A 21295-nucleotide genomic window follows, 5' to 3' on the forward strand; every position below is an offset into this window, starting at 1 on the left:
CTGGCGACACTGGGACCGAGTGTCGGACTCCTTCTTCCCGAAAGATGATGTCAGTCGTCACCATGTCGGCCGCCTCGCGTCATCACGGCGGCTGGCGTGACAGTACTGCACATGCGCGATTAAACCGTGCATGCGCAGTACTGTCACGCCGGCCGCCGTGATGACGCGAGGCGGCCGGTGTGGTGACGACTGACGTTATTTTTCCGGAAGAGGGAGCCCGACACTCGGTCCCAGTGTCGCCGGGAGCCATTTCTGAGCAGGGCCTGGGAGAGGAGCCAGAAGGACGCCGAGGGACCTCCCGCCCTACGGTGGGCTGGAGAAAGCTCCAGGTAGTTCAGATTTTGTTTTTATTTACTGGTCAGAGTCCCTTTAACTGCACAAATTTCAGTGACCAATTATATTTTCAATCAGATTATTCAGATTGTATTAACCAAAAAATTTGAGTCTAAGACTGTGTTATTGCACCAAAATAGGTGTCTCAGCAGAAGTAAAACACACAGTAAATACTTAAAAGAAAAGGCCCTCTGCCTGAGAAACAAATATAAATCTGAACCAATCAGTACTTCCATATGTCAATCTTTATTGAAAACACCTTAACACAGAAAAAAGGCTAAAATCATTTAAAATAAACACATGGACAATGGGGGTCCTGTTACAAAAATTACATAATATCGATACCGAATGTGTATCTCACTATATCACATTACAACACGTGCAAAAGCATATATAATATCTCATAAGTACAGATGGCAATGAATCGACACAATGGCTTCAATTCATCAAGCATTACCGCATTCGGTAATGCTGAAAACAGCTGACTTAACGAAGCACTTTAGAAAATGTTAATTCATCAAAGCTGTTACCGAATGAGAAGCTGAAATGACACAGCAATGAGATAAATTACCGACATGTGCTCAACAAATGTTAATTCATCAAGGTTACCACATTCGCTAACACATTCGGTGTTTATCTCAAGCTCTCCCCTGTCATTATAGGCTTCGAAAGCCTTCTGTGTGAATGTTTTCATGATTAGCAGGAGCAGGCAGCCAATAGAAACAGCCCCTGTTCTCCTGCAAGTGCCGCTGATAGGTCACACAAGCTTCTCCACACAAGCTTCCAGACGCCCCAGGCAGTGAGCAGAGAGAACGGGTCAAAATATATCCCCAGATTCCCTTCGGTGGTGTAACCCTTTCAGGCCCTGTTTGATAATGCAAAGATGCTGGTGGTGAAATCACCAAGCATGGCATTTGTAATGTCTCCAGGAAGTTCATCTACGTTGTGGCAAATAAATAAAATGTTAAGAAAGACTGATGGACAGATTCAGAGCAGCAGAGGCAGTATAAATAACAGTAACTATAACACCTTTACATCTAAAGGGATGTCTGGATGCCTTCTATTGTTATCAGCTTGTAACAACACAGGGACATTCCAAGCTGCTCTGCACCACTCTGCTGTTATCTATCGAACAGCCTTTGATGAATTGAAGCCTAGTAGTTCGGTAACTTAAGGAACCTCTACCACACATGGGAAAATATTGATGAATTAGCACAGTGAAGTGTAAAATACCGAATGCGGTATTTTAAGGACTGGGGTTTTGTTATCGAACACCCTTTGATGAATTGAAGCCCTTGTGTGCATACTATAGGTCAAAAGAATGCACCACAATTGAAAATAAAATATAAAGCAACAACAAAACCAAATGGTAGAAATATCAAATTCAAAAACCTCTTGTAATAACTATACACATCCTGCGCTTCCACATATACCAAATGGTTCTAGAAGTAGCAATTGTGCCAATACAATCAAGCCCATAGTACAAAAAATATATATATAATTACCTGCTGCGTGCGTCTGTAAACAGTGCGACCCCCAGGTGTCCCCTCCACGCGTATCGTGGCCAAGCCGCTTTTTCAAGACCTCTTGCTGTCCGTCAACAGGCTGAACGGCATGAAAGACCCCATCTGCACAAGGTTGGATGCCTACCTAGTTGTCATCTGCTCTGCCTCTTCCTCAATGATGTCAGGGAAGTTCTCCTCCTCCCCCCAGCCACGAACAATCCCACAGGTACCCGAAAGGTGAGCAGCACAAGCCCCCTGCGACGCCTGCTGCGGCTGTTCTTCCATCTCCTCCTCAAAGCCACCTTCCTCCTCTGACTCCTCTTCCCAAGACACCTCCTCTACCCTCCTCTGTGCTGTCACAGGTGTTCTGGTTCTGGTGGTGATGGTTCCCAAAACTCTTCCTCTTATCTTGCCAGTGTTTAGGGGCTGCCAGGACTGGATGGTAAAGATGGGATGCCTCATTTGGATCCAGGGGCCCCTCCCACGATAGGTATCCCAGGAGGGATGTGAGGGTTTTACAAGGGGGGAAAAGGGGGTACAGTTCCCAGATCGCTTTAGAAAAAAAACTTTGAGCATTTCCAAAAAATACAAATGTACTATCCTGTACATTTAGTAAATTGTAGCTTCAAGTTAATTATTCGATTCAGTCAGTCAGGACTGTGAAGCAGCGAGGTCATGAGTTTCTAAGAATTTCAGCTGAGGTCATTACTGAAGTGACTGTGTTGTAACACTGAGAGAGATGCTGCCTGATAGTGGACTGATTGCTCAGGAGTTACAAAGCGTTGTAGAGAGAGATGTGACCAATGCTGCTGAAGATCCTCCACAGAAGATCAACTTTCTGTGAGAGGGTGGTGGATAGGCAAAGCAAACAGAGGATGATCGTCACAAGGCTGTGGCCAGATTCAGGAAATGGAGACAATACAGATGCAGACTGGGGTAAAATCAAAGTCAAAATTGTGGTTGAAGGACCACTGAGTGAGGTTATAGGAGGTTAGGAAAAGAAGATAAGAGACAGTGTGGCTGCTACTGTCAGTAGGGACATTGAAGTCATTCATGACGATGGCTGCAATTTAAGAAGAAAGGAAGTGGAGGAGCCACGTATATTACTGCGAAAAAGAGAAGCTGGACTGAGAAATAAAAGACTGTTGCTATCTGAAAGTGAAACAGAGAGTAGAAAAGAACAGAATGATCCCAAAAGAAAACCAGAAAATCAGACAGCATGGGGGAAAGCAACTTTCAAAAAACAATGCCTGGCAGAGGAGTCTGCAACTCAGATTTAATAATGTTTTCTCACTGGAGATGTTTAAACACCTGGGAGCGCACGGCAATTTTTCTGTTACTAGTACAGAGGGAGCACTGGTGGTCATTAATTCTTAAAGACAGATGTGTTACTGTGGTAGCAATGCATGTGTTAACCCGATAATGCCCGTGGCACTTAGGGCTAACGGCAAATGCTCACCCTAGCTAAGCAATGGTAAACCTGTGAAGTTTGCAATCGATAAGTCTGATACTTTCGTTGGGAGGGGAAAGCTTCTGGTGGATCCATCCTCCTCGCCGTTTTAGTGTTGTGTCCCCTAGAAGCTCGTCGCACTAAGTCTGCACAGTAGCATGGACTCACTCGGGCTTCAGAGAAAAAGCAAGGGCTTGTTTATGGTTTTACGGAGGTTACCTCGATGAAACGGACCTGGTGAAGGAGGATGGGGGAAGCATCTGGATTATCCAGAGGTTTCCCTCTATTGAGGTGAGTACCTATTCGGGGCATGGCAAGGAAATGAATAGCGCTAGTTAAAAACAGATAAGTGCCTACCTGCAAGAGAGTGCAAGCCCCACTAGTGGGGGATATGTAAGTGAGCAGGCTGGAGTTGTACTTTGTTGTACTTTGTACTGGTTGAATTCGATGGACGTATGTCTTTTTTCAACCAAAATAACTATGTAACTATGTAACATGACCTGTCTACCACTGGAGGATGTTGGTTTCCTGTAACAGCTTGCATGCAACTTGTTAAGTACTCGTCTCTCCCACTGCAGAGAAGTCATCCTTGATGGGAGGGGACCTAACACTAACTAAATCCTAACCTATGCATATGCATAGCCTGGGTGCGCCACCAAGTAAAATTGAAAATTGCGCAAAAGGTGGATCAGCACATCACCAGGCTGCCCCTGAATGGCCTCCAATCAGAGGTGTGCTGAGCCCCCCCAGAAACTGCAAACGCACCTTGAACCCAAACAGAAGCTCTGCATATACACCAAAAGCAAAGCTAGTGTAACGATACAACCTGATCCCCGTGCCTGCGACGAGTCGGGCTCTTCCGGCTTGCGTTCCACGCCGGCTCAGTCTGCGGGCGGAGGCGTGCGTTCCAAAGGACGCATGGGACGTACGCGTTCAGCCTATGCAAGCAGGCGGCAGGCGTACCGGAAGTGACGCGTCGGAACGTACGCGTCTGACGCGGCGGAAGTGACGCATGCGGTAAGCTTATAAGCGTTTCCGGAACGCGGCCGCACGCCTGTTATAGCGTGTATTTTGCCGCATATAGGCTAGTGTGAGCTTGCTCCAGACTTTGTTATTGTGATAAGCCTATGTTTGGTTTCTGAGTCCCAGCATTGCTCTTGGCTAGGTTAGCCTGAGTTCCTGGCTGCTGCGACTCAGTTCCAGTCATTGCTCCCTGATCTGATACCTGTGAATGACCCGGCTTGTAGTTAGACCACTCTCTGTTTTGTCCCTTTGTACCTCAGTCATCTGACACCAGTGTTTGACCCGGCTTGTATTCGACCATTCTTGATCTTGTCCCTGTCTGCCATCTGATTCTGATAACGACCCGGCTTGCATTAGACCTTCCGCCTGTCTCTCTGCAACTCTGCAGGGCAGGAGCCGGTGCCAGCCGTGACAGTACGGTCGGCTGACCGTACATTATAACAGGCCCATAATTAAATACCCCCTTGGGGATAGACACATTTACATGGAGGATTTGCAAAGGCAGATTGATCAGCTGGCCGCGATGGTCCAGGGCCTCGCTGATATGGTGACTCCATTGGCACAGGCTGCGGCTGCGGCCATTCCTCTGGGAGATGAGCCGGATGATGCTGCTGAACCCCCGGTGGCTCCGGCGGCCCAGGCAGTCCCACCACCTATTCCACCGATAGCACCTGTAGCACTTGTTGCAGAACCCAAACTTCCACTCCCTGAGAAGTTCTCAGGAGATCGTGGCACGTTTAGCAACTTCATGAACTCTTGCATGATGTATTTCTTTGTCAGGCCGCAAGCCACGGGGACAGAAACTCAGAGGGTGGCCTTGGTAATCTCGCTGCTTCAGGGAGACCCACAGGCCTGGGCCTATAGCCTTCCTCAGGGGCATCCTGCTCTCACCTCAGTGGAGGAATTCTTCCAAGCCATGGGGGTGCTGTACTCAGACCCCGATATTACCACCACCGCTTCACACAAGATCAGGGCCCTAAAGCAAGGGAAAAACACGGCTGAGGTATACGCGTCTGAGTTCAGGCGTTGGTCCGTGGCCTCCAGATGGAATGATCCAGCACTGGTGGATCAGTTCAATTTCGGCCTTTCAGAACCAGTTAAGGACCATTTGGTCAATTACCCTCCAGCGGAGACGCTGGATGAGGCAATCACCCTTGCCATCAGGGTGGACCGCCGGATACGCCAGAGACGCTCTGAGCGGTCAGGAACAGGGAGTGTTGCACCCATGGTGGCGGGCCTGCTCAGTCCACCTACTCCCACCGAAGAGCCCATGCAGATTGGGGCATCTAAGTTGTCAGCTGCGGAGAAGACACGCAGACGATCCCAGGGACTATGCCTGTACTGTGGGGGTGCCGGTCACATGGTCCGCGCTTGCCCCGAGAAGAAGTCGGGAAACGCCAGCGCCTAGATGAATTGGAGGAAGTTCATCCGGGCGGGCAGGTAATTCCTCTCAAAAGCCAACGTTTTTTAGTACCTTTCAGTCTGGATTGGAAGGAAAGGGGGATAACAGGGCAGGCTTTTATTGACAGCGGGGCTGCAGGGAATTTTCTGGATATATCCGTAGCCGCTCGGTTAAATATTCCCTCGTTGCCTCTCCAAAGTCCGCTACAGGTCACCGCCATCGATGACTCCCCATTAGAGTTAGCCACTCCGGTGGCAAGAACCCCGGAGTTGCACCTGAAAATCGGGGCTCTGCATTCAGAGAAGATAACTTTCTTCCTTCTGAACACGCCATCCACACCGTTGGTACTTGGTTTGCCGTGGCTGAAACAACACAATCCAGTGTTGGATTGGCGTACAGGGCAACTGGTTAAATGGTCGGGATCCTGTTACCAGAATTGTCTGCGAACATTACCTCTCCTCAGCACCCAAGTAACGCCGTCCCAGATTCCATGGCCCTACAGGGAATTTGCTGACGTTTTCTCTCCCCAGGCAGCAGAGAAGCTACCGCCACACCGCCCCTACGACTGCCCGATAGATCTGTTGCCGGGAACCATGCCCCCACCGGGGTCATTTGTATAGCTTATCGGGCCCAGAGCGCTCGGCGATGCGGGAATATATCCAAGAAAACCTGGAGAAAGGGTTCATCCGGCCTTCCAGCTCTCCGGCAGGGGCGGGATTCTTTTTTGTAGAAAAAAAGGATGGTGGGCTCAGACCCTGTATTGATTATAGGGGGCTGAACACCATCACTATAAAGAACCGCTATCCGCTTCCGTTGATCGAGGATCTATTTGGACAGGTGGCCGGGGCTCGAGTGTTCACTAAGTTAGACCTAAGAGGGGCGTACAACCTCATTCGTATGCGGCAGGGGGACGAATGGAAGACTGCGTTTAATACTCACGACGGGCATTATGAGTATTTGGTGATGCCTTTCGGGCTCTGTAATGCCCCCGCAGTCTTCCAGGAGTTCGTCAACGACATCTTTCGAGACTTCCTCGGGAAGTTCGTCATTGTCTATCTAGATGATATTCTCATCTATTCCCCAACCCTCACAGAACATAGGCACCAGGTCCGTCAGGTGCTGCAGAAACTGAGAGAAAACCGCTTGTACGCCAAGCTCGAAAAATGTATCTTTGAAACCAACCAGGTACCATTTTTGGGGTACGTGGTATCGGATTCTGGGCTGACCATGGACGCAGCAAAAGTGTCCGCGGTCCTCAACTGGCCACAACCCGGCAATCTCAAGGCTCTTCAGAGATTCTTGGGATTTGCCAACTACTATAGGCGGTTTATCCAGGGATATTCATTAAAGGTGGCACCCTTGACCAATCTAACTAAGAAAGGAGCCGATCCCAGTCAGTGGTCACCCCAAGCCCAACTAGCATTCAAGACCCTAAAGGAGGCTTTCTGCTCCGCACCCATTCTCACGCACCCCGACGTCACTCGTCCCTTCATTGTGGAGGTGGATGCCTCTGAAATTGGGGTAGGAGCGGTCCTCTCTCAGTATTCAGGAAGCCCAGAAAAATTACATCCCTGTGCCTACCTGTCCAAGAGGTTCTCCCAGGCGGAGCGGAACTACGATATCGGGAACAGGGAGCTATTGGGAATTAAGTGGGCTTTCGAGGAATGGAGACAATGGCTAGAGGGGGCGACTCATCCTATCACCGTATACACAGATCACAAAAATCTGGAGTATATCAAGTCCGCCAAGAGATTGACTCCTAGACAGGCTCGGTGGGCGCTCTTTTTCTCTCGGTTCTATTTCACCATCACATACAAGCCAGGCCCTAAGAATGTGAAGGCAGACGCCTTGTCACGGGCGTTTAGACCCAGTTCCAACGAAACCCAAACCCCCGAACCGATAGTGCCCGCGCAATGTATCATTGCAACTATGTCCACCTCAGTGCCTGACACAGACTTAATGGATATTCTTTCTCCCTATCAAGGTGATGCTCCTTCGGGAAAACCTGCCGGGCGGTTATACGTTCCCCCCCAGTGGAGGCTCAAGGTCTTACAGCATTTCCATGAGGATAAAGCAGCAGGTCATCCGGGAGAAAACAAGACAAGGGAGCTGCTGTCGCGTTGGGTGTGGTGGCCATCGTTGAATCAAGATTCCAAAGCATTTGTGAAAGAGTGTTCCACTTGTGCCCGCAGTAAAGTATCCCGGACTGCGCCCAGCGGGCTGCTACGGTCCTTACCTATCCCATCTAAGCCCTGGACAGACATATCCATGGACTTTATTGTAGACCTTCCTGCCTCCAAAGGGTATACGGTTATTTGGGTCACTGTGGACCGATTTAGCAAAATGGCACATCTTGTTCCTTTGATTAAACTACCTTCGGCAAAAGAACTGGCTGAGCTTTTTATTTCACATGTGTTCAGACTCCATGGGGTACCGGAAAGGATTGTCTCCGACAGGGGAGTCCAGTTTGTCTCTCGGTTCTGGCAGGCCTTTTGCTCCCGGCTGGGAGTTACCTTGTCCTTCTCATCAGGGTTCCACCCTGAGACCAATGGCCAGACCGAGAGAATAAATCAATCAATAGAGCAATACTTGCGATGCTATGTAGCCAGCAACCAGGAGGAATGGGCAGCGTACCTCCCATTCGCAGAATTCGCTCTGAACAACCAGGTGAGTTCTTCTGCGGGCATGTCCCCGTTTCAGGTAGTTACTGGACTGAATCCAAAATTTTCTCCACTCTCAGGGACCCCGTCGAATCTACCCGCCGTCGAGAATTGGGTAACCCATATGACGGAAATTTGGAAACAGGTTCGGGCGAACCTAAGTAAGGCAGTAGACAAACAGAAACGTTCTTTTGACAAGCGTCGGTCACGGGAACCGGACTTGTCTCCGGGGGATCTTGTTTGGGTATCCACCAGAAACATCCCGTTGCGACAGCCTACGCCTAAGTTAGGTCCACGATTTATCGGACCATTCCCTATCATTAGAAGGTTGAATGAAGTGGCCTACAAGGTTAAGTTACCCGACTCCCTCAGAGTTGGAAATTCCTTTCACGTATCTCTACTGAAACCAGCTAAAGAGTCTCAGACCTCCACGTCCCCACCACCTCCCGTGTCAGTAGTATTAGGTGAGACAGAATACGAGGTGGAGAAAATTCTGGACTCAAGAAGGGTTAGGAACTCTTTGCAGTATCTGATTGACTGGAAGGGATACGGACCGGAGGAGAGATGCTGGATTCCGGCAAGACAGGTGCATGCTCAAGAGCTGGTACAGGAATTTCATACGAATTTCCCCAATAAACCAGGGGTAGAGTGCCCGGAGGACACTCCTCAGGGGGGGGGGGGGGGGGGGTAGTGTAACGATACAACCTGATCCCCGTGCCTGCGACGAGTCGGGCTCTTCCGGCTTGCGTTCCACGCCGGCTCAGTCTGCGGCTGCGGGCGGAGGCGTGCGTTCCAAAGGACGCATGGGACGTACGCGTTCAGCCTATGCAAGCAGGCGGCAGGCGTACCGGAAGTGACGCGTCGGAACGTACGCGTCTGACGCGGCGGAAGTGACGCATGCGGTAAGCTTATAAGCGTTTCCGGAACGCGGCCGCACGCCTGTTATAGCGTGTATTTTGCCGCATATAGGCTAGTGTGAGCTTGCTCCAGACTTTGTTATTGTGATAAGCCTCTGTTTGGTTTCTGAGTCCCAGCATTGCTCTTGGCTAGGTTAGCCTGAGTTCCTGGCTGCTGCGACTCAGTTCCAGTCATTGCTCCCTGATCTGATACCTGTGAATGACCCGGCTTGTAGTTAGACCACTCTCTGTTTTGTCCCTTTGTACCTCAGTCATCTGACACCAGTGTTTGACCCGGCTTGTATTCGACCATTCTTGATCTTGTCCCTGTCTGCCATCTGATTCTGATAACGACCCGGCTTGCATTAGACCTTCCGCCTGTCTCTCTGCAACTCTGCAGGGCAGGAGCCGGTGCCAGCCGTGACAGTACGGTCGGCTGACCGTTACAGCTGCTAAGTGGGAGCAGCTGACCAAAAATGAATTAAATTAGCGCTACTTAAAAACAGATAAGTGCCTACCTGCAAGAGAGTGCAATCCCCACTTGTGGGATAAAATACACACCTTGCATACCTATTCGGGGCACCTTGTTTCCTTTAGGTACACTTTAAAGGAAGGAAAGGAGTAGACAACGCACAGAGGTATGTGGATCCAGCATGAACATACCCTTGTGCTTACCTTAGGTAGCTTCCCCTCAGGTCAAGGTGTCTGTTAGGCTGGTCTTACACTTGTGGTGTGCGTCTGCGATGCGATTCCCCACCCCCGTCCGCATCACACTGCAATGAAGAAAACCACAAACATATGGCGGCAGAGTGCGGCGATAGGGTCCTATGCATAGCGCTGAAACCCCCCTTGCCAAGTAACATACTCCCTGCTGGACAGGAAGTATGTCACTGGGATTCCCAGGGTTTTCCATTGTATTACCATCGTTCTGCGCATGCGCACCGCTGCCGCCAACATTTTTAAGTTATATGCATCGCCTATTGACTTCAATGACTTGTGTTGCTGTGGAAGTCGTCCAGTAGCGCACTGTTGACTTTGCAGTGGCTTGGTGGCGGTTCGGCACTTCCGGCTCAACGCAACGCAGTAAGTGTGTTATGCCACATTACCTTGCATTGCCGTTGCCCTGTGGTAAAGCAGGGTAACACAACACAGGTTTTCAATGAAAGTATAAAAGGGGCCTGGATGTTATTACAAAATTATATTTCTATTTCAGTTAGCTGTGGCTATCCAGAACTTACTGTAAACTCAAACCTCTTTATAATCAGAGCAACAAAACTGCTTGGAGAGCATTCTGCAAATTCCCCATCTTCTGCGTGAGTAATTTAGCTGCAGACAGTATAAGCTCTTATTACGAGTCCAGTCAAAAATAGCGCATATGAGAAAAGGCGCACGGTGATGCCGCTGTTTTTTTTTGTTTAGCTATAAAACGTTGTAAGTTATTCTCTGTGTTGCCTGCTGTTAATCTCATTAAAAGAGAACCTCAAAGCTGCCATGTCAAATATCAATCAGATTTCCCTACTATCCATGGCGGCCTGGAGGGGGAATAGTAATTAACGCCACTTCAGCGATCGCTATCTTTCCCTACTATCCATGGCGGCCTGGAGGGGGAATAGTAATTAATGCCTCTTCAGCGATCGCTATCTTTCCCTACTATCCATGGCGGCCTGGAGGGGGAATAGTAATTAGCGCCACCTAGCAGTTGCGCCCGGCTAACGTAAAAGTACCTATATTTCTTATGAAACCTTTATGGTACACATGACTAGGGATGCGTCAGGGGCGTGATCATTGGTGTGGTAGGGGCGTAGCTTGAAGAGGAACTCCAGTGAAAATAATGTACGAAAAAAAAGCGCTTCATTTTTACAATAATTATGTATAAATGATTTAGTCAATGTTTGCCTATTGTAAAAGCTTTCCTCTCCCTGATTTACATTCTGACATTTATCACATGGTGACATTTTTACTGCTGGCAGGTGATGCCAGTGGAAGTAGCTGCTGCTTGCTTTTTTAGCATTTGGAAACAGCTGTAAACAGCTATTTCCTACAATGCAACAAGGTTCAGACAGGAAACTGCCAGGACCATGGTCCTCACAGTTTCCTGTGGGAGGGGTTTCACCACAATATCAGCCATACAGGGCCCCCGATGATGCGTTTGTGAAAAGGAAAATATTTCTCATGTAAAAGGGGGTATCAGCTACTGATTAGGATGAAGTTCAATTCTTGGTCACGGTTTCTCTTTAAGTGTCCCTCTTTCTTATTTTAAAAAGTTGGGAGATATGCTGGACTCATTTTGCAATTCCAACAGGCTGTGGTACTTCCAGGTTCTGCCAGGGACACTAAAGGTACCCATACATTAGGCGATGTATGGGCAGATCGACCGAGAGACAGATCTCTTTCTGATCCAATATGACAGGAGTGAGCTCTGTTGCCTGCTCATATACTGTAGGCCAATTCCTGATCGATTTCAGCATGAAATGTCTCGGGAATTGGCCTTGTGATGCCGATGCAAGATGTATGGCCAACATGCTCGATTGGGTGCACGGCAGTAACAGACACCAACAGGTACAGTATTTACACACAGGGCATAGGGGGGACACATTTTACACTGGGGGGGGGGGGGTACAGCCCCAGGGGTTTCACCACGTTCGACCCTCATCCCGATCCCGCTCGCCATTACTGCCACAGACCCGATTAAGCATGTTGGCCCTACATCCTGCAGCATGTCCAATCAATACATGCGACCAAATTCAGCCAGAAATCGGTCGCATCATCAATCGGGCGAGCTCTTGCCGGCACCGATTTTCATCCGATCCAAGTATAATAATCAAATCAGATGGTTGATTGTCTGCCAAGTCGCCTGATGTATGGCCTTCTTTAGGAATTATTATTATTTAGCATTTATATAGTGCCAAAATCTTCTCTGTACAGAGTATATTGTCTTGTCACTTAACTGTCCCTCAGAGGGGCTCACACTCTAATCCCTACCATCGTTATATGTCTATGTATGAAGAGCCGGATTTACCATAAAGCACTTTAGGCACATGCCTACACGCGCCTGATGATGGAAAGGCGGCTCATTTCCCTCTCCTGGTGCCCCCCTCCTGCCTTATTTAGGCAGAATCCCAAGCGAAATTTATAGCTTACTCAGCCATCTCTCGGCATTCCACTGACCAGATCTCCCTTCCGGGTCACCTCTAGCTGCCTAATACTTGGGGGCACCCCTAGCTGCTTAATACTGAGGATCGCTCTGGCTACCTAATACTAAGGGGTACCTGTAGCTACCTATGATGGGCAAGAGAACTAAGGGAGAAGTGACAGCTGGGCGGGTGCCAGGACATCTGTGCCTATAGGCTCTTGTGATGTAAATCCAGGCCTGTATGTCGTGTAGTGTATGTATTGTAGGCTAGGGCCAATTTAGGAATGACCACTTTATAAAAAAAACAAAACAAAGCAAGCAAGATGAAATGATATTGCCATGAATCCTTGCAAAGTGCAGAGCCAGATGAAAGTAATAAATTACCTTACCTTTTATTTACAATCACCAGACTCATGTTCAGCAGCTGTCCGGAAAGGAGACTCTCAGACCATGAACAGTGCATCTTTATTGATGGGTACTGCGTATAACAAAACAAACTCTCCAGCAATTTTGAGCCTGGGTGGCAATAAAACAAACAAAAGAAATCCAATGGTCACATTTGGGCGTAATTTACATGGATGCACACATTAACCACTTCCAATCCAGCAGTCTCTGCCCCCTTAAGGACCAGAGACTGCTGGTACGGTAAAACGCTGCTTCCCGACAAATCGCCGCACATACCCGCCCCTCTCGCCGGTCACGACGCTGTCCCATCGCCGCAGGCTCCTCTCTCTGCCGTCTCTATGATGGCAGAGTGCTGACAGCCGGTCAGGAACTGCTTTCATTGGCTCCTGACGCTGTCTATCAATGGGAGCCAATGTGATTGGCTCTCCACGATCATGTGGTCAGGAGCCAATGAAAGCGGCTCCTAACCTGCTTACAGAGCGGGTTCAGAGCGATGAGATCAAGACGTTGAATCTACATGCAGTCAGAGTGGCAGCACCACCTGCTGGACGTAGATTTAAACTGCATTGGTCCGGAACCAGTTATATAAGGGCACCAGGAAAGAAGGGCGCAAGGTGAAGCGGAAATTGTAAAATATCGTCTATAACGATGTTTTTATCATTTATTCGTATTTATCTGTGTTAGAATAATAAATATGTTAAAATAACAGCCTTAAAAAGGGTGCGGGGTAAAGCTGAAATTGCAAAATATCATCTATAATAATGAAAACAAAGAAATATTTGCAGTCATAAAAGACAGTAAAACATTGATAAATATTACAGATTTTTTTTACTACAACTAAACCAAACCCTACTCTCACACAGAATCCTCCCTCTACCGATGCCTAACCCTAAGACCCCCCTGGTAATGCCTAACCCTAAGACCCCCCCCCTGGTAATGCCTATCCCTAAGACCCCCCTGGTGGTGCCTAACCTTAAAACCCCTCCTGGTGGTGCCTAACCTTAAAACCGGTGGTGTCTAACGCTAGGTACACACCATACAATTTTCTGGCAGATTTACCTGCCAGATCGAATATTTCCAACATGTCCGATCTGAATTTCGATAGATTTTTCGATTTCCTGATTATTTATCTGATATTTAATTGCTTTTTTCTATCTTTTTTGATTGATTTTCATAAAACTGGATGAAAATCGATTGAAAAAAACGATCGGACAATCAATCAAAATTCAGATCGGACATGTTGGAAATAATCGATCTGGCAGGTAAATTTGCCAGAAAATTATATAGTGTGTGCCTAGCATAACCCTAACACTCCCCTGCTAGTGCCTAACCCTAAGACCCTCCTGGTGGTGCCTAACCCTAAGACCCCGCCCTGGTGGTGCCTAACCCTAAGACCCCCCCTGGTGGTGCCTAACCCTGATGCATAACCTTTAAAAAAAAAACTCCCTCTGCCGCAAATAACGTAAAAAAATGAGAGATACATTTCTAAGATAATACATTTAAAAACGATAATTTCGAAAATAATAATTCTCAAAACGAATTTCAAAACAATTTTCAAGACTATAATCTGAAAATGAAACATTTTGGTTGGACAGGCAGGTACCGGCTATTTATTGGGCGGCCAAATTTCTGCTGTTGGCGCCCAATAGCCAATATTTTGCATTAGTGAATATATGGGGCGCACAAATAATCCGTTAGTCCAAGGCGCCCCAATTTCCTGCTTCCTACATACCGTAGATATTTTTCAAGGCTTTAAAACAGGATTACAAGTATTTCATTTTTTTTTTATTGATTGATTTTGTATTTATATTACACTGACATTCTCCACAGCTCTATACAAAGTATTTATAGTTTTGTTAGTAACTGTGCCTCAGAGGAGCTCACAATCTAATCGCTACCATAGTCATATGTCCACCCTAGCCTAAGGCCAATTTTTTTGGCCATATTTCTATGCTATTTTGGAATGTGGAAGGAAATCCACATAAAGTTGAGAGAACATACAAACTCCATGCAGATGCTGCTCTCAAACTGGGGACCCAGCACTGCAAGACGAGAGTGCTATACACTATTTTTCCTCTTCCTCAAAAGATTAGCCCCTTTTTTTAAGTTCTAAGACTTTCCTGCCAAATTTGTTGAATTATATTAACCAAACAACCAGTGCACAAGTCCCTTTTTTATAGACTCAGTTAACCTCTGTGAAGAGGGAAGGCTGGCCGAACCTGTTAAACCATCCAAGAAAAATTTATATCAACCACCACTCCACAAAAATTCTTTATTAATAGAAAAAATGTGTGACCACCATTCCACTAAAACTTGTCCCCTAAAAACACAGACACTGGGTATCAAATCAAAGGATACTTCATGAGCAGGGCCGGATTTACCATAAGGCAATGTAGGCATGTGCCTACAGGCGCCACTCCCATTCCCTAGTGCTCCTTCCCTGTGCAGAGTCACAAGCAGATCATAAATGAAAGGTTACACAACCTGCTCTTGGCATTCCACTAACGAAATCTCCCTTTGGTCGGAGGCACCACTAGCTACTTAATACTAAGGGCACCTGTGGCTACCTAATGCTAAGGGACACCTGTAGCTACCTATGACAGGCAAAGGAAGTAAGGGTGAAGAGACAGCTGGGCCAGCCAGAAGCGTACGCGAAGAATCGGCGCCGGGAGACTTGGGGGCAGGATACAGCCGCACAAGTCCCAGCCCTGTTAATTACTATTCCCATGGATAGTGGGGAATGATGTAATTCAGCTTTCAGCTATTGCTGGAAGCCGAATTACACTGTTTTAAATGTAACTTCAGCTCCGTCTTCTGGACGGCGCCGAAGTTACACTCTGTGCGCTGCTATGGCCGTAATACCTATTACGGCCTATGGTGGCGCTGGCTGCGCCCAAGTCTCCTGTGCTGGCTTCTTAGTGTTCAAGCCAGAACACTTGCGGTCCAGTTTGACTGGGGTTTGTAGGTTAATGGAGGGCGAAGTCTAGGCTTGCAGGACCTCTGTGCCTATAGGCTCTTGTGATATAAATCTGGGCCTGGTAATGAGTCAACTCACATACACACTAACAACTGGATCGGCCGACCCCCATTATGTATGTGTGAAAAATTGTGTGCAAGAATTGGTGTGCAAAACAGCATTGTGCGAGAGTCTTCCTTGTCATATTGAAAAGCACAGTTCCTTATGCGCAGTTCAAGGCAGCAGTACACTTATTCAAATGAACCACAAATAGTCCAAATCATAAGCAACTACACTAGGTGGTATCTCCGTAATTCAGGCAGCCTCAATAGCAACAAGTCCTTCCAGAAACATATATCCGGATCTGTCACAGTGGTAACACATTAACTCCGCTGGCTATCTGCACAGCTCAGATCAATCAACTTGACATTACCTTTCCTGCGCAGCTTGGCATCATCAAAGGTCTCACTCGCCATGGCCTCCCGCGGCTCGCAGGTAACTGCAATGGAAGGATCCCGATTTAGGCCACGTTCAAGTTGGTTGCATTGCATTGCAACGGACAATATCATTGCATCGGCAAGGTTGCGATCATATTGCAACACAACCTGCACAGTGAAAGGACCCTTAAAGTGAACCTAAACCGAATGAGGGAGAAAGAGTTTCACTTACCTGATACTCTTCAGGTAAGGGAGTTTCACCCCCCCCCCCCCCAGCCGTCCTGTGCCTCCGCCGGCCCTATACGATCCTCTGTTCTCCCGTCACGGCTTAGTTTCAATTTACACTGACTGGGAGTCGGCAGGCCACTGCGCCTGTGCGGCGCTCACCACGGCTAGTTTGCTCACTTTCCCATCATCAACAGCGTCCTGTGCATACGCCGGTCCTGTACGTTCCTCTGTTCTCCCGCTGCGTGCACAGGACGGCTGCGGGGGGCTGGTGGAAGCAAAGTTAATGGAAACTCTATTTCCTTCGTTCGGTTTAGGTTCTCTTTAATGTCACCTAGAGCATTTATGTCAGCGTACATACGTGAATCATATGGGGTGTAAGGATGGCCCTGCCTAGGAGAGCTCACAGAGAATCATGTGATCAGTTTGATCAGCTGATCGATTTGTATGGCTCTGAGTTGGCGTATGTATATATATATATATATACGCCACCAGTGAGTTGGGCGCAGGTTGAGCCAAATGCCACTCGAATGGCATTAAACACTATTCCCCCTTCGAGACGTATCAACTCAGAGGGAGATGTAATTTAGAGTCCTGCAGGGCTCTCCTAGGCAGGGCCAACTCCGCTGATCGCCAGAACCTCAAATTACCCTTGCGTGGGGTGTGTAGTATAGCACTAGCTTTGACGCTCAGTGCCATGCGTTTACTTGCACATTTGTCCTGGTTATTACACCATTTAATTATGCCCCTATCATGTATGGCGCCAATATTTTATTTGGAAATAAAAGTGCATTTTTTTAAATTTTGTATCCATCACTAATTACAAGGCCATATTTTTCAAAAAAATAACAGTAATATACCCTCTTAACATGCTTATTAAAAAAGTTCAGTCCCTAAGGTAACTGTTTATGTATTATTATTTTTTTGGGTGCAAAACTTTTATTTGGGTGTTTATTGGAGAGTGTGAGAGTTAATTTCAAATTATGTGTAGGTCTTTTTTATTGAAACAATTGCATTTAGGTGTAATTTTACTATTTGGCCACAAGATGTCCTCATACATTTTCCTCCTGCCACGTAAGAAGCAATGTGTGCCTGTGTAATTCAGGTTGTTACAATGACCACGGCATCTCATTGATGCTGGCGATCGTTGACACAGGGACTAAGAACAACTGCGTTCCCATTAATTAATCTCCCCTCTAAGGATTGGCAGTGGTGGAAGGTGTATATCTACGCCACTGGTATAAGAGCAGTCTTCCTGATGGGCGTAGATATACTGCCACGGACACGGCTAATGGTTAATATATTATATCTGTATACATTGAGATGGACAATGAGAAGGTAATAATTCTGGCTTGCCTGAAAATGTAATACAAATGGTATGCAGCTTAGAACTGGGCCAATCGAATGCACTGCAATTTTAATTGGGACATTTACAAGCTGCATAACATTTGCATTAAATTTGCATACATCAGAATTAATAACATTAACTCCATGTATAAATTATCCAATTCCCTCACATTCTGAATTTTTTTAGAGGGAGTACCGTATGTCAATATGGATAGACAACTTTTTGACACCCACATTTTGGGTGTATAGTGTGTGTGTATATATGGGGGGTTTGGCCTATCTGCAGGGGATATACTACGGGTACATGTGTTGAGGCCCCTATACACAAAGTGCGCCACATAGATTGCTGCAGAAGTTATACCTACCTGTCCTCGTGTCGGCTTGCATCCTCTAGGGTCCCATGCAGCTTCTGAACTGGCCACTAGAGCTCCAGGTTCACTGCAGTCACATGACAGTGAGCCTGAAGCTCTAGCGGCCAGTTAAGAAGCTGCACCGGACACTAGAGGATGCAAGCCAGAATGAAGACAGGTAGCTAGCTATAAGGCCTGGAACCCACTACACAGCGCTATCGCTAATCACAATCACTAGAGTGTTTAAAGAGCATTTTGTAATGTAATTTCATGAGCGTTTTCTGGCGATTTTGGTAGCGATTTTAAAAAGTGTAAGCGTTTTGCCATCAATTGTGTAGCGATTTGCGATTAGCGTTTTTAATCTGATTGGTCCTTTCAATTCATTTTAATTTTTTTTACAGTGTGCAGTAATTGAAAACGCTAGCAAAATCGCTCTGTATAGCGATTCATGAGCGATTACGTCAGCATTTATATACTTTACATTGGAGAAACGCTGATGCTCAAAAATGTTGCATGTCCTGTGTTTGCGATTTTGCTAATCGCAATCGCTCCAGTGGAATTTGGCTCATCCATTAACATTAGCTGAGCGTTTAGGGAAATCGCTTACATTTTGAATCGCTCCCTAAATGCCCAAAAAAATCGCTCTAGTTCCAGCCCTTATTTCTGCAGCATGTTCTGCACCTGCCAGCCCAATCCAATGCTCGATCTGTATGGGGGACAACTTCCTGCTTTGGTCGTGTTACATTGCTGCTGATCAGTCCCTTTTGTCTTATAGGTGTGGTCCTTCCTGGCTTAATTTTATCCATATTTTATATGCTGTTTACCTTTGGTCTCTGTGATTTGCAAACCAGATACACATTATATTTATACAGCCTGAAGAAGGGTGCTAGATCCGAAACAAGCCGGCAGTGTCACCTTAAAAAAGCTATGCAGCACTTCAAGCCCTTGGTGGGCCTCACATACCGCATCATTGTTAGAGGATGGATATATTTCTCACACTATTTATGAATGTTTGTGAATTGTTGTACTTATTGACCATTAAAGAATAAGTCAACTTTACATTTTTGGTTTCCTGGACTTACCTCTAAATTGATAAGATATCCTAAATGTTTTTTGTTTGGGGGGTGGAGGGGGGCGGTGTCACACCAAATCAGCAGGTTATAGCTTCTGACTTATTTGCAGGCCAAAAGTGTGCTTTTTGGGGGGTGAGGCATATTCACAGGAGGGCTTATCTGAGCAGGTATGTATAAAAATATGATATGATTGCAACCCTTTCACATGTTCCACAAATAGTTAAAGGACAACCGAGGTGACCTGCGACATGATGAGATAGACATGTGTATGTACAGTGCTCAGCATACAAATAATTATGCTGTGTTTCTTTTTTTTCTTTCTCCGCCTGAAAGAGTTAAATATCAGGTATGTAAGTGGCAGTTTCTGTCCGGGTCGGAACTGGGTCAGACTATAGCGTAACTCTCACTGATAAGGAATTACAGCCATAAAACACTTCCCTGTCAGTGAATGGCTTCTGAGAGCAGGAAACAGATACAAAGGGTCAATAGTTCATAGATTTGAGCTCTGGCATACTTCAATGCATGTGTCATTGAGCAGAGACAATGAAACAGTAAAAACGTAAAAACTAGATTTAAAGAACAAGCGACACCCATGCTAACCTAGAAATAAAAAACACATATATAAGTAGATAAATACTACTTCTACTTACATAACAGATGTATTGCGCTATCCATGTAATGATTCCTGTGAATTTTATAAATGAAAAGCAGAAAAACCTATTCTAGGCAGTGGCCATCTTGCCAAGCTAATGCTGACATCATATCCTTCCTGACTCTTGGTTTCCCCCGTCCCTTCTCTTGCTCATTGTGTATTCATTAGCTGCCCTCCTCCCAGAGCCATCAGACACTCCCACTGAGGTGTATACTAACAACTGCACTGTCTATTTTTTTATTTACACATCCAATCACTGAGTCACCTCAGCCTTGCTTGTAAACACAAGTAATCAGAGGGTGTTTTTTATAAGCAGCTAGATAGGGAAATAAATGGAAGAGGAGGAATATATTATAGACTAGCTGGATGCCCGGCGTTGCCCGGGTTTGTATTTGGCTATTGTCAGCTTTGCCCACTTTTCCTAACCCTAACACACAATTACTTAATGACCAAGTATGTGAGCTTTGCGGTCTTTGGCATCAATAATTTGCAATGAAATAAAATTAATCTGATTGGATGTAGCTCCACCCCTTTTCTGAATTTGAACCCCAATCACCCAATGGCCAACTGTACCAGGTACAGGTGATTAACAGTGCAAGAATGGCAGCAATTAAATATTCCCCTTAAAAATCAATAGGTGGATTTTGATTGGCTTTTATAGGCTCCACCCACTTTTCTGAATCTGAACCCCAGTCACCCAGTGACCAACTGTGCAAAGTTTGAGAACCCTACCATTAACAGTGTAAAAATGGCTGCAGTTTACATTTGCGCAATTAAATTTGTATTTTTCTCCACCCACTTATTTCCTAACATTGTTCAGGTATGTATTTGGCTGGTGTTGGCTCCGCCTACTATTTATAACCCTAACACACAATTACTCAATAACCAAGTTTGTGAGCTTTGCGGTCTTTGGCATCAATAATTTGCATTGAGATTAAACAAATCTGATTGGCTGTTTGTGGCTCCACCCCTTTGTCTGAATTTGAACCCCAGTCACCCTATGACCAACTGTACCAGGTTTAAGGCTTGTGCCATTAACAGTGCAAGAATGGTAGCAATTACATTTTCCCCTTGAAAATCAATACGTGAATTTTGATTGGCTTTTGTAGGCTCCACCCACTTCTCTGAATATTAATCCCAGTCACCCAGTGACCAATTGTGCAAAGTTTGAGAACCCTACCATTAAAAGTGTAAGAATCGCTGCAGTCTCAGTGAAATTTGCATTTGTCTCTGCCTACTGATGACCCGGCATTGCCCGATTATGTATTTTGCAGGTGCTGGCTGCGCCCATTTTTCCTAACCCTAACACACAATTAATCAATTACTCAATGACCAAGTTTGTTAGCTTTGCGGTCTTTGGCATCAATAACCTGCATTAAAATGAAACAAACCATATTGGCTGTTTGTGGCTCCACCCCCTTTTATAAATTTAAACCCCAGTCGCCCAA

General features: G+C 46.4%; 1 protein-coding gene across 3 annotated transcripts in view; it reads right to left on the minus strand.

Moving 5' to 3' along the window:
• The window catches only part of LOC137561016 (cytokine receptor common subunit beta-like), a 127733-nt gene that overhangs the window by 44658 nt on the left and 61780 nt on the right, over positions 1–21295 (minus strand). For 2 of the 3 annotated variants that reach the window (XM_068272223.1, XM_068272224.1), the window contains exons 3-4: positions 16197–16262; positions 12792–12918 (exon numbers count right to left, since the gene is read on the minus strand). In XM_068272223.1, coding sequence (XP_068128324.1) covers positions 12792–12918; positions 16197–16262 — 193 coding nt within the window. The remainder of the gene's footprint in view (positions 1–12791; positions 12919–16196; positions 16263–21295) is intronic. The other variant, XM_068272225.1, reaches the window with a different exon arrangement.

This window comes from Hyperolius riggenbachi, chromosome 3 (assembly GCF_040937935.1).
Source record: "Hyperolius riggenbachi isolate aHypRig1 chromosome 3, aHypRig1.pri, whole genome shotgun sequence".
NCBI lineage: Eukaryota > Metazoa > Chordata > Amphibia > Anura > Hyperoliidae > Hyperolius > Hyperolius riggenbachi.